The 14245-nt window shown below is 46.0% G+C and overlaps 1 protein-coding gene across 1 annotated transcript; it reads left to right on the top strand.

The window, feature by feature from the left end:
- Positions 1-274: 274 nt before the first annotated feature.
- On the top strand, positions 275-13976 carry LOC104270517 (microtubule-associated tumor suppressor candidate 2-like; the record flags this gene model as incomplete). Its single annotated transcript, XM_009864907.1, has 6 exons — positions 275-380; positions 2175-2248; positions 3843-3941; positions 5117-5236; positions 7852-7949; positions 13760-13976. Coding segments are annotated over 6 exons (714 nt in total), but the record flags the coding sequence as incomplete, so codon positions are not given.
- Positions 13977-14245: the final 269 nt, after the last annotated feature.

The raw sequence follows: 14245 nt of genomic DNA, 5'->3' as shown, positions 1-14245 counted from the left end.
AGGGCTTTTTGGTGTTTTGTTTTCTTATGTACCTTTTTTATCACCCTTAAGTTAAAAGGACGAAAATACTGTCAGCAGTGACTACACACTGCCACTCAATGCATCAACATGCCTGTTTTGTCGTGAATTAAACTGGCTCAGGTGCTGGAAGTGTCACGCTCAGTAGGTCCCTTTACTGTTTCCAGCTCTCAGGAGCTCTCTAGCAGTGGCTTGTCAGTGTGCTGCAGCATGTCTAATCCTGTGTCCATGTCTCCATTCATTGTCGTTGGAACAGGTGGAAGATATCACAGCTGTACATGAAACTGCAATGGTACAATTGGAAAATAACCACTTAGTTGCCATTACAGTACTGCAGGATGAGAATGAATGCAAGATTCAAGGTAAGCCAGGGACAACTCAATGCCTACAGAGCTATTCCAGTTCAGGAATTTAGCACTGTAGTGAGATTGTGTAAGCCTGGATTTTCTTCCTTCAGAGCAGACGGTACAGAAAATTTGTGTTGGTCTAGTGCTTTCACATGGGGTGGACCACCGGGTTCATGCGAGGGGGGAGGGAAAGCCGTGTGCAGTGGGTACAGCATCTAACTTGGACCTGAGGCTGTCTGAGGGGTCTTTGGGACAAAGCTGAGACTTACTTCGTGGGTCACTGAACATAGAGTCCAAATTCCACCTCCCTTCGTACTGACTTTTCTCAAGAGCCTGATTCTCAGGTGTGAGAGGTCATTGAACATCTCTGAATTTAGGTGCTTAAATGCTTACATTACTTCTGAAAACAAGACTCATCACTTTCAGTAACAAAAATCTGTCCAGGCTGAGCAGACCAAAACCACATACGGCTGCAAATCTGCACCTCAGCACGGTTAACTTTATTGTGTTTTAGAGTTTTCCCATAGGATTTGGTGCTGCAGACAGAGCTGTTTCCTCCCTACCAGTTCAGTATCTAAATACAGGTCTTTGTCCAAGCTTTAGCTGACGTTTGACAGTTATCTGTACAATCTTCCTCTTTTTTTTTCTGCACATAAGCATGAGAGTCTAAGTTTTAAATCGTTCTAGTAGATTTTCCCACAACTTTCCCCCAACCGAGCTATATTGCTTAGCTCTGCACTGTGTCAATTAGAGATAGTCCAGAGCACAACATGAGCTGAGAACAGTCTTTTCCCTTCTCCTGTAGGCAGAGATGCTATCTAGCACGCCATTTTTAAATTAATACGCACAAATATTATTGAAAAAAAAAAGAAAAAGCAGTTTCTTGCTTGAGAATATTCTTATCTCTCCAATTTTGTTAGTATTTTCTGGTGATTTATTAAGGCTCTTGTGGCCAGAGTTTGTGGTCCCTGCTCCCGGTGTGGGTATGAAATGCCCTCCTGTGCTTGGAAAAGGCATTGCAGCAGCCACGGTCTAGTGAGCTGTACAGGGCACTAGAGCATCGCTGTTATTACTGCTGTTACTGCGGGTAGCAAGCAATGCTTAGAGGGCAGAACCCCATGGGGTTGGGGGGGTGAAGACACAAAAAATAGTGTCCTTACACTAAAAACGTGGATGGTACTCCTGTACTGAATGACACTTTGATGCCATTGGTTTAAACTTTATTCCACTTTGGTTATTAAGCTTCTGGTTAAGATTAAATCCAGGGTGAGTTGTTCTAGTAGTGAAACCTTTAATCATGTTACATATATAGAGGAATTTTTTGCCTTCGGGCTTTGTCAGTCTCATTAATGGAATAAACCTCGGAGGTCATCTGCCACAATTCCTGGAGAAGCACTGTCATTTGCATTTTGCATCTGAGTTGCTGGCCGCGCTCTCTATCTCCCCAAAGAAAGTGCAACCCAAGCTCTTAAATATATCTAATTTAAAAATCTTTGATTTGGGGATGAACTGGTGAATTGGCCCATTGCCAGACTAACCCTTTTCAGATCTGAGCCTCTGGAAGATGGGAATTCTGAGCAGTTCTGAAAAATCAGAAATAGAAGTACCTGCAACCAGTGAAAGATCAGGAAATCGTGATCCTCAAAACAGTTCTCCTAAGATCGCAGAGTATATTGCTACTTGTTTCCTACTCAACCTCCATGCTCCCAAACTGCATCCCAAATTGTACTTGGCTCATGATATCTGTGCTCTCGGACCCTGGTTTGCTGGACTTCATTCAGCAATGTCATGTCTGTGTATCTTCCCCAGAACTGAACACTGCTCACAAACTGGAAAAGGCACAATTAGAAGAGAATTTTGAAAAACTGCGGCTGACGCTCCAGGTGGGCAGTTTCATTATTTCTCACCCTTTGTAAAGATGTCGCGGAGCAGCTGTCGGGGCAGCCCCAGCCCTGCTGCCAGCTGCCAGCACACCAGGCTCTTGCTTCATATCAGCTCTACCACCTCTTGTCCTCTGCCCATCCAAACTGGGATCTAGCAGCAAAGGCGCCCCCCCTCGGGTTTTTTCTCTCCCTTGGCTGGTTCAATAAAATTCTGTCTGAAAGAGAGGGCAAACCTAAAGGGAGGAAAAAGCAGATGGATATAGCAAAAAAATGTCCTTTTGACCTTGCTCGCTGCTGGCCCAGCACAAGGAGCAAAGCTGAGCTCTTCCCTGCATGGTGGGGAGGGCTCCAGCACCTGCAGTGGCTGTGAGCATCACCTTGTCTACGTGCTACCCACTGGCAGGCACCCCTGGGGCTTCAGGAATGCTGACATCTCTCTGCTTGGCCTTGTGACTGTGCTTTAAATTCTTCCCCACTACCTGAATGTGAGAGAGACAGTCTGACAGTATCGATACATCTCCATTCCCCCCGGAGGGCAATGGAGTCCCTGATGAGGGATGCCCCCAGGCTGGTCCTGCTGTGCAGCCAGGCTATGGCCAGCCAGGGTCAGCCCTGTACGTCCCATCTCCCACATCCCACTATTCAACATAAAGCTCAAGATCATCTTGGCTTTTTCACTCAAGATAACTCAAGAGAGTTGTTGGAAATAACTCTCTAGATGAAGAAATCCCAAGGAGCAGAGAGCAGAAGCATGCCCCTGTGGTTCACATTGAGTTTGGAAGTCTCGTGTGAACAAGTAAAGACACGACAGCAAATAGTACAAGCTCTGCTTGATTTCCTAGGCAGAGATGGGTTACCATTTTAAACCCCCAGACTAGGACATACTGTTGCATGCAGCAACTGTCACTGCCTTCCTCATGCAGCTGTGACAGTTCAAGGCATGCCAGTAATTTTGCAATAAGCACAGATGTAATGTTACAGCCAAGAAATTACATATGTGAAAGGTAAGAATACCAGTTTCACATCAACTATGGCTTTTACAGATGTTATATAGAGAGATGTAGCATGAATGCCTTTGGTGGTAACAGAAACACAATTGCTTAAAATAACGTGTTGCTCCTGTATATAGCTCTGAGATGATGCAACAATCATTTAAAGTCCATACCATTAACTCGTCATTGCCTGTTACCATGGCAGAAGCCTAGAAATGTGAAGGAAGCAGAGATGGAGTATCTACCGCCTCATTCAGACTTTAAGGACTGTACAAAGGTTCTCTTTTACACCTGTGATACAAATGCCAGTTCTCTTAAGGAAGGGCATGCTCTTTCCAGGTGATGGGGTGATTTAATTTCATGAACTAGTGCCAGGCAGTGTCAGCCAGCCGCAGGTGTTGCAGGATTTCAAGATTCCCTGAAGCACTGGGTTATCAAAACCCCAAGTAAAGTGAAATTACATAAAAAAATACCACCTTGCAGGGGTTTCTAAGCCTTGTTCAGCTTCCCTGGTGGTTTCACAGTACATATAGATCAACTTGCATGAATGTAAGAGGGGTGATTACATGTTTGGTCTGTTCGTTGGTGTGTCTCCCCTCCAGGACCAGATAGACATCCTCACCTTCCAGAACCAATCTCTTAAAGCCAAAGCAGACCGATTTGAAGAGGCTCTGAAGAAAAACAATGAGGAGCAACTGAAGGTAGATGTCAACTATAACTACACAGTCATCAAGACAGGTGTTTCTAAGTATGACTCACACCACACGACTCAGTGGATAGCAGTGGGACTCTTACCCCAGGGGCAGGTCCCAACCAAGACCACAAGTCCTGAGCTCTGAGGAGAGGTCAGAAGTCTTAGCCAGGGACCATAGTTTTCTGATTTTATTTATTTTTCTTTATTCTTTCACTCTGCATTCATAGCTCTGTTTCCAATACATTTAATTAACTCTGTCTACCATGTCCTTCCTGCTGTCTGTTCTTCTTTCCCTTCGTCCTCTCTTTACTTTTTGTCTTTTCACGTTTAGATTTCTTTCTTCGTGCTTTGTGAACTAACTTTTTTTTTATGTCCTCTGTATTCCCTCAAATTTTTTTTCTGGACTTTCAAGGGACAGCCCTGTCATATGAAGTATTTAATCAACTGCTGTGTATTGGGGTCATGCTGTTTATTTACAGTATGTAAGAGAAGACACTGCAATTATTTGTCTGAAATTAATTAATCCTGAAATGACCCTCCAAAAAGAGTTTTATTTTAACTTGGGGCCTTTCAGTGTGTTTACAGCACAACCTCATGGGCAGTTGTATCAATATGATAGAGGGGACAGCATGAAAATTATGGGGTGAGCAAGGGACTTGGTGAGTTTTTAGGTGAAAAGACTTCTTATGAAAGCAGTGCAAATGTCTGAAACAGGCTTGGACCTGGGAATTAGGTAGCATCAGTCTATTTCCACCTCTACCACAGTGTTTAATGTACATGAAAGAACAAATTCTGCTGTGTCACAGTGATGTTAATGCCAAGTACCACCAGACAGTTCACTGGAGTGAGTTACACTGGGAAAAATCCAGAACAGTTTAAGTCAGTGACAGTATTTAATCCATATAATTCAGAGCACACATTTTGCCCATGAGTTGAACCCTAGTATCCCCTACATCTGAAGTTCTCAAGCAGAGGAGCAACTTTTTCCCACCAGATCTGATCAGCCAAAGAGATGGTCTGGGAGAGAATGTCAGGGTTCAGATGGGGTGTGGAGGCCCACGTCCAGATGGTTTTCACATTACTGAGTCTCCTAAACCACTGAGTGCATTGAGGAAACTTTATCCTATGGCTGAAGATTCATTTATGGCTGATAGATATCTAAATCACTGGTATATTTCCTAGATTGCACGAGCTCCCTATATGCACTTAGAAAAAGATCTCAAGAGCTTAAAACATGTTCTGGAAATGAAGAACCACCAGATTCACCAACAGGAGAAGATGATTATGGAACTAGAAAAGCAGGTGAGTTGCCATTTCTCCTCCTGAGGAGACATCATGGAAGTAATAAAGTAAAGTTTGGTTATAGCAGATGTACTTAAAAGGGGTGAGAAAACACATGAGGTTGGGGCAAGACACAAAGAGGTCCATGAGTGGCTACATATTGTGTTGTTCCACTGTCAACCTACATAGCTGGTTCTACTATACCATGTTGCAGGTTTTTGCTCAGAAACTGGGATCTTTTCCTATTACTTCACCCACTCACAATACCCTTGATTTCTTCCATGCATCCATTGATCTATATTGCTTTTCCATGCAATACTTGCTCAGCCTGTTATGTCAGACAGTGAGGCAAGTGGTGTAGGAAGAATGGAGGCAGGGGAAATCTGTGGTCGTTCAAGGCTTCATTTTGTTCACCAGCCTGCACCATATGCCCTAAACAGGAGTCAGGTAACCATTTAGGGCTGAAGAGGGCAAGTGGAGGAAGACTGAGCCATGTATGTCTTGCTGCTGCTCATGAAGAGGTTTAAGGAGCTCCTACCATGAGTGTGAATTAGCAATATTCAGCAAGTAGTCCCTAGCAATGCTTATGCTGGGAAGGGTCTCTCCAACCCTAAAGTAATGCTTTTCTGCAGCCTACGCTGTTTTCTCATCCTTTGCTTGTGGAGGTCCCTAAGAAAGAACTGCCCAGTTCACCACCAATTACATTTTTGGTTGGAAAGGGTGTTCATTTTGTAAGGCATAACCTACAGTGACAGTAAATGTATAGTGTGGTGACAGGATGAGACACTACCTCAGCTGGGGAGCCAAGACAGCTGGTTCAGCACAGCATTCAGCAATATTTGTTTCCATTTACAGGGAAATTTGAGAACTCTGGTGATCATTTTGCTGAACAGATGCTTGAGTAAGTGGATGTAGAGAAAAGTGCCTCTTTACAACTGAGGCTTGTTAACTGTGCTCCTTCCAACATGCAGTTCCTGGAGCTAAGCCAGCATCTGAAAACATGCACTGTAGTGTTATACTGGGAAAAAAAATAAAATCTACAGAGTTCCGGGTCATATAGCTACTTTTGCTAATTAATCACATAGGAGCACGTGGTCCTGCGCCTGCATTTTATCACAGGAACACACTGGATCAACTGTGGTCCGAAGGCACAACTACCTTCTGTTTAAAGATCTACCTTTCTAAGTGCCAGAACATCTACAGGGCACCCCCAAATGCTCTGAAAGCTGGGCTGCCTCATAAGGGAGCAGGAGGGCATTTCAGATACAAGATCAGGCTTGGCTTCTCTGCTGGAAAGGGAGGTGGCAGGAGAGGAGTGGTATAGCACAAGTGTTGCAGTGGAGAGGGGAGGGGATGCAGAGCTTTTCTCCCATGCTTCATACTGGAATAGATACTACTTAAAAAAAAATTATTGAGGAAGCAGTGACAGTGCCCTTGACAACGATGATTCTTATCTCAAAGCATTTCAAAATAGAGCCAGAATCCTTGCTCTAACACAATATACCAGGATGGGCCAGAATATCTGAGAATATCTGAGAATCAGGAGTATCCTTTATGGTTACCTGCATAGACTGGGAACCACTGCATAAAGCTGATGCCTCCACCATAAAGTGTGAACTATTGCTAACTCCAGTGCACAATATTCTGGTTATTTATAAAAGACTGGGAAAATCAATATCCGAGCTCACAGAGAGATAAGGTTACCCTGTGACATCTTGTTCTCTTCTGAAAGTGTTGAATTCAGCAAAATTCAGACTGCGGGAAACCCAAGAACTAAGGTGATAAAGTATGTCAAATTCAGAACTGGGGAAAAACAGGGTCTATGAGGCTGTGGTACATGCCTATAATCATCTTACTGATGTTTTAATACACTGCTATTGGCATCTTCGAACTCTGTCCTTGGACTGTCCTGAGTAAAAGATACCTAGGCTTGGGGTAGGATTCATTTCACTTCATTGTAGCTTAGAGTTAAATGTCTAGCTTAAGCCTGTGATTTAAGCAGACGCTGTCAGCAGTGGGGCGAAGTGTCTCCAAAGGGCAGCCCACCTCATATGAATGCAGCAGCAGTCTAAGGTTGCTGCTGGGCATAATCTGCCATGGTGGGTAATTCTTTCCTCTCCACAACCGGGGAATCATAATCCTAGAGGTTGGATGCCAGACATTTATGTCCAAGGAGGTTAGCTGAGCTGGATGATGCATGTACCACCTTCCGCTCCACCTTCATCGCTACTCACACCACAGCACCCTTTCCATGCTGGGCATCCCCATGCTCCCCAGAGCTCCCTGTCCTAGAGCAACAGCTGGTAGTGCTGGCCCCTCAGAGATGAAAGGTCTGGAGACATCACTATGAAGATGTTTTACTTGTGCTGGGCAAGAGTAAGACCCTTGTCTTCCTAAGTTAGAAGTAAGGGCTAGTTCGGCTCTGCCCCTGCTCAGTGCTCTGCTGATGACCCCGCGTTAGTTCACCACTATGATGTGGTGTGAGTCAAATCTCTTTAAGTTTCAGCTGCAGTCAAGATGACCACCTCTATCCATCCTGAAGTTTTAGAAGTTGCTCTAGGGACAAATAAAGAATAGTTTCTCTTGGATCAGGTGTTGGACTTGCTTCAGACTTAACAAGCCTTCTTTCATTGCAGGCTGAAAAAAAGTTAAAACTGGAAGAAAAAATCACCGTGCTGCAACAGCAGAATGAAGAACTCAGAGCCAGGATTGAGCAAAATACTGTCATAACAAGGTATGTGCTGATATTTGCAATCTGTCTAAGTTTGAAAGGAGCCTGCAGATCTTAACTTCCCAAGGCTGACACTTACTTCAGAAGGGGAAAAACTTATTTCCTCCTCAAAGTGCATTGGTGTCCTAGTCTGCTTGTTTTATTAAAAAATCATTTTTGTGTTGGGATTGGCTTACTTTAACATAAGGAAAGCCATATATCTGTCTGTCTGTGTTTTACCATGATTTTGATGTGGTTCTGAGAGCAAAGTTGCCAGTGGCTTCTCATCTCTGTGCCAGTGCCTTCTAATCTCTGTGCCAGTGCCCTGAAACCCATTAGTTGGTGGGTAACAAGGAAGCAGGGCAATTTCAGGAGAGACATCCTAACAATGCTGCTGTCACCCAGGTGGGGTTATCCTTTGGTGTTCTTTTTCTTTTCCGCTGTCCGTTTGCCCCCTTGTCACAACTTGCCAAGGGTAACAAGGGTCCTTGTGTTAGTTGGTGTATTAATAGAGAAGGGTAGGACAGTCCTTGGCCCAGAGTTTATAGTCTGCTGTAAGGCAAGAGACTGCAGCTGGAGCCAGCAGAAGGGGTACAGGGGGGGATGCTGGAGCTAAACTTGTCCCAACATTGTTGCCATTGTTGCCAGAAAGGATGACATTGGCCTGAAATGCAATTTAATTTTTAGCTGACTTTTTAAAGCTTCAGCATCTCATCTATGAATTAATTTTCATTTTTGTCTCTCTAGTGTCTCCCTTGTTAGTGATTCAGCCTTTAAAAATAAAAAAATAAAAGATAAAGATATTTTTAAGAGGCAGCATTACTCGTACTAACATCCAGGTTGGGGTAAGGATTATGTTTCCTTGTAAGTACCTGTCCCTGTCTGAGGTGGGTGTTTACAGCCTTTCTGTGCTTAAAGAGTTAAAAAACAGAATTTTTTTAAGGTCCAGACCAGTTTGAGACGCCTGCTTTTGAGCTGGATGAAATGTGGTCTGGAAGGGGCAGTCTCTCTCCACGCCTGTGACAGCAGTGAGGGTGCTGGGTTCAGAGCTTGGCATCTCTGCATTGCAGTTACCGGTCCTGGCTGGGCAAATCACACCCTCCACTCCCTGCCGGCATCCTTTGCTTCTTGTCTGTAACCATATAGGTACTGGTTTCAAAGAGCATCTTTGGGGAGAAATACTGAAGTTGAGGTCAGCCTGGAAAGTCATCTTAGAGGATGGTCATTTTCAATAGTAACAGTCTGGGGACAGCTCTGGGAACAAGCTACAGCGACAGTGTCAACCAGGGCTTTAAAGTCAGCATTATGAAAACATGCATTTTCCTGGCAGCAGGAGCTACCCCGACTGCTCGTTTCTGTTGTGCTGGCTCTGCCTGGGAAATGCAGCGTGAAACAGCTCAGGGAGCTGCTTTTGCTGTGGAATGGTGCGGATTAAGAGATATTTCTGCTGATTTGCAGTTTGGGTGCCTGCATGGCGTGACAGCCCAGCAACAGCGAGAGGAGGGAGGGGAGCAGGAGAGAGGGGAGAGAGAGCAAAGCCAGCCTTCACAGCACGGCCAGGAGCAGTGTCCCAGAGGTGTCAGAGAGCTGAAGGTTGCACCACAGAGGTATTTCTTATCATAGCCAAAGGCAGGTACAAAGTAAGGGAGAACAGCCTTTCAGGTAGATCATGCACCAGCTTTGGACACAGGAGCTCCTCAGAACCTCTGCTGGGACTTCCCCAAGCACTTGAATATCTGATTTCCCAACATTTCAGATTCTCCCTCCAAATCAACCAGCATTTTTTTTGGTCCTTTGGACTGGGGATATTTGGAGAATGGTCATTTCCAGCACCCTAGAGATGACCAGGTGGGTGTCTGGTCTCTGTTGGCATAGTCCAAACACCTACTGACCTCTCTTTTTGGGAAAAGCTTTAACGTGAGTTAAGGGCATGAACTGAGTCCTTCCTCTGCATCTCTTACCACATCAGCGTGTCCCTGCAGACCTCTGTGGGTTTGTTGGTTAGCTCAGTGGTTTGAGTGCGGTGCTGGCAACAATGACAACAGCGAGGTCATGGGTTCGATTCCCGCTCGTCTAGTCCCTGCCCATGACAGGGAGGTTGGATTCAATGATCTCTAAGGTCCTTGCAACCTAGGCCATTCTATGAAATATTCTATGAAATATTTATTACAGCTGCTTAAATTGTCGGGAGGCTGGCAGAGGAACACATCTGATCATAGGTCTGCAGTGCTGGGGGTAAGGGTTTCTCCAGATGCATTATGTCTAAAATTGGAATGTATATCTCACGGTACAAACTTACATAGTTAAGACATATTTGCTTTTGCATTGCTTCTCTTCTCCTGCCTGAATGATGAAGAAAGGCTGAATAGGTGTCTGTATCTTTTATTAGCAGTGATACTGCCTCTGTCCATCTCCCTCCCTGTGGTGCGACAGCGGCAGACACAGGCTGGCTGAGCTGAAGGCAGAGGTTTTGCCAAAGGATGCTGGCACTGCTGGCTGTACAAGCTGTCTCTGTCTCTGGGTGGTGGGAAGCTGGCTCTGACTGTCCAGTCATATCAGGCAACACACTGTAACTCCCAGTACAACGTGCCTGAGCCTAAAGGAAGTAGCACAGGAAGGATCAGCTCCTTTCTCCATCCGTGTGCCAAGCCAGGCCTCTCTGGAGGCCATGTCCTCGTGCTGCGTGGTGTGTTCACAGGCACTTGGCTGCAAGGCTCCTTTCTGCTCAGAAGTCTCCCTACTTACCTGCAGGTCATGCGTATAACTTGCAGCCTGGCTCTGCCACCAAAGTGCAGCGTACGTTAGTGCCACAAAGCCTGAGAGACGCTCCAGAGGACATGGATACCAAACATTCTGCCTTACCTCTAGCAAGCAGAGTCAAGCCTCCAATGTAAAGGAGGCTGGTACGTGCTGACAGGCTTTGCTTGCCTCCTGCCCAAGCAGTGCCTTTAGTAGAGGAGGGAGCTGAGACCTTCATTGTGCTCTGAGGTCTGTGCTGCTGTGACTAGCCTGTTCCCAACACCCGGATGAGCTTTACCAACCAGTCACACACTAAGAGCTGCACAAAGTCAGGGAAGGCATGTGCTTTGCTTGGTTTTTTTATATTTCCCAGCAAATGCTGTCTGGAAATGGATGTAGTGGAGCTTTGTATATAACTTTTATAGCCTATCTTGTTAGACACTGCAAAAGAAAAATTAATTCTGTGTGTAGAAAAAGGTTTCCTGTGGAGTTAGTTCTTCAGGATAGTGAGCTCCTGTGTTAGATAATGAGCTCATGCTACAGCTGATTCCTCAATGGGATCATGAATAAGATCTTCCTCCTCTACCAGGCAAGCACCTTTGGGAAAACTTCTGCCAACTTGGTTTTTAATCCTTCCACTCTGCAAGCCACTGCTTTGTGGTTCAAAACTTACAGGGAAAGGGAGAAGAACAGCCATATTCTTTACCACCTGAGTTCCATTTCTGTAGGAACTGAGGCTAAAAGAGCAGAAATTATTTTAAATTTTTTTTTTTAAAAGTAACCCCACCCTCTCTGAGACTTTTGACAACACAAAGAGCATGGACTAGCAGCCTATGACATCTCAAATGGGCTTCAGGCTATATGCAGAAAAAGAGTTGTGCAGAAATTCATGTATGCATCCAAAATCCACACCTAGCTGCTACTGAACTCCAGAAATACCTAGGTGGGAGGTTAGGTGCCTCCCTATTTATTTCTATAAAAACCTATGTTGCCTGTAAATCAGGTTAGGTACATGCCCAGAGCTGCCCCAGGCTGATCACATCAGGACCTGGCTCCTGCCCAAGCCTAATGGTGCTGCAGAAGCCAGGTGTTCCTGCCTGCATCCTCTGAGATGGTGATGTTGCCAGCACATGCCCAGAACACGTCTCAGTCAGGTCCCACAGTCTGCCTGCACTGCCCCATTTCTTTTAAAACCAGTCACCTAGTTAGATGAGGTTTCCATGCCCTACCTCCCCAAAAGCCATCAGGTTATAGGGCATTCTGGGGAATACACCTCCCTGGTCCTTGCTGGTGAAGTTTCCCTGGTGTTGCAGTCAAGAACAGAGGGGTTGTTAGGACCAAGGAGGAAGGAGCTGGAGAAGGACCCGTAGCCTCATGATGATTTGCACAGGAGTGAGAAGTCCTTGAAGCTGAGCTGCATCCTGCATCAGGACATCAGCTAAAATGGGGAGCATGCACAACACAGGCTCCTTTCCCTTTGCATGGGGTGGCAGCTGGTTGGAAGAGTCAGGGATGCAACTGCTGTCACCTCTTTGCTCTTCCTCTGCCACTCCACAAATGCTCTTTCACTCATGGCACAGCTTTGGTGGCAGGGTTGAGAAACAAGGATGAGACATAAAGCTGCCCACACAGCTGGGACTTTGAATTTTCATCCTTAATCAGACAGAAGAAGGCCTAATATCCAGGATTGTCCTTCTCTGGGGACTGCCCTAGCTGCCGTGCTGCTCTGGAAAAAATGGGGCAGCATTGCAAGCACTTCTGGGTTGTAAAACACCACAGGGCAAAGGTGGCTGGAGCCGGGCATTGAAGCTGAGGAGAAAGCACCTGCCTGCCCTTTGTGCTGCTATTGGTTATCTGCAGCTGTTCCATTGCTGGGGAAGGCCATGTTGGGTCGATCTCTGAAGCCTTCTGAGTGCAAGAAGAGAAGACTTGGCTACAGGGCAACACCTGCAGGGAGCACAAGTGCCCACTGACCCAAGGCTCTGGGCTCCATGTGAGGGTGGATTTGGCTCTGCAGAGATTTATGGGCACGTTCCTGGGTAGAGGTGAACAGATTGTGCAAAGAGGCCTCAATACCATGCTGGGCACCTTCCTTCCTCTATGTGCTGAACCAGGAGAGATAAGGCCCTGATCAGCCTCATTACGTAGTAGCTCACAGGCGGCCAAAACCAACTCAGCCACAAGCAAGTATTGATGAGGACATTTGAAACCACGGTGCATACCTACATCCCCAAGCTAAGTGTCAGGGGCTAGCTCTGAAGTCTTCTCCAGACATCAGTGGCCAAGACTGGGCATAAGCGTGAGACTTGCATGGATCTGGTATGCTCTGCAGTCCTGGTTGCCCACCATGGAGACTGATGGGGCTTTTTTCACCTCCCACTCTGCTCCATGCCCTCCTAGGGAAGCCCAGGACCAGGGGAAAGTGAGTGCATACCTACACTTGATCTCAGTCTACATTTCCAGTTACCCTCTCCACTCCCTCTATCCATGAGTGGAGAATGCCAGCGTTGCAGTGCACAGCAGCCTTGCATTTTTTGCTACTTTCAAAAATACAAATAAGGAAACAAATGTGGTGAACTTTTTCTTTTAGGAATTTCCAGTTTTTACTCTGTAGTCTGTATGGGGAAATGGCCATTTCTAAAGCATGTGGAGTACGTGGTCAATGTGCAAAGCCTTTGGCACCTTTGCACATCATGCATGATGCTGACAGTTGCACAAGGCCACGGAAGAAGGCTGGGGCTCGTGCCATCTAAGCTTTGGCAGCTGAGTTGCCTCAAAGAGGTGTAGAGCAAAGACACAGACACATCTGGAGACAGACACTGGGCGACCACCGTGACTTGTGGACATGCTTTTCTTGCCTGGCACCAAAGAGACTGGAGGACAGCTGTATCCCAGTTTGTGAAGTTCAGTTGCAGCCCTAGGGGCAGGTGGATGATAGATGGGATGGGATGGGATGGGATGGGATGGGATGGGATGGGATGGGATGGGATGGGGGCAGGTGCTGCGTGGCCCTGCCTCTTGTGCAGCACTGACTGCATTAATGCCACCATTTTTCACTGACACACCTTACACGTCGTTCCTTCTTCCCTCTCCAGGCAATTGTCAGAGGAGAACGCTAATCTTCAAGAATATGTTGAGAAAGAAATGGAGGAGAAGAAGAAGCTGAGCAAAACTAACGAAGAGCTCCTCTGGAAACTACAGGAGGAAGATGCCGTGAGCCCCGTGAAACTCCCATCCACATCATCCACTTCTTTTTACCGCTGCTCATCAGCGAACTCCTCTCCAGCAAAAGTCAGAACCTTGCGGCAGTGATTCAGCACCTGCATGCCGAAGGTCCCCTGCCTTTTACGCATTTCCAACCTGCTAAATGTTACCATCTGAGGAAGTATTACCATCAATAGGCACCCAGGGTTCGTGGCTGCAAGCATGCTCGGTAGCTGTAGAGTTTCATGCTAGGCAGGGTACTCTCAGAGTCCCCATATAGGAGCTCTTGGTTCTGACATGTTGATTAGAGTAGCAAAAAAAAAAAAAGATAGCAAAAAGCTAGGACAGCAGAAAGTTAGGATAGCAAAACATTTAGT

The sequence above is a fragment of the Apaloderma vittatum genome, unplaced genomic scaffold (assembly GCF_000703405.1).
Source record: "Apaloderma vittatum isolate BGI_N311 unplaced genomic scaffold, ASM70340v1 scaffold8942, whole genome shotgun sequence".
Classification (NCBI taxonomy): domain Eukaryota; kingdom Metazoa; phylum Chordata; class Aves; order Trogoniformes; family Trogonidae; genus Apaloderma; species Apaloderma vittatum.
The sequence above is the reverse complement of the archived record's forward strand: the minus strand, read 5'-3'. Positions and strand labels throughout refer to the sequence as shown.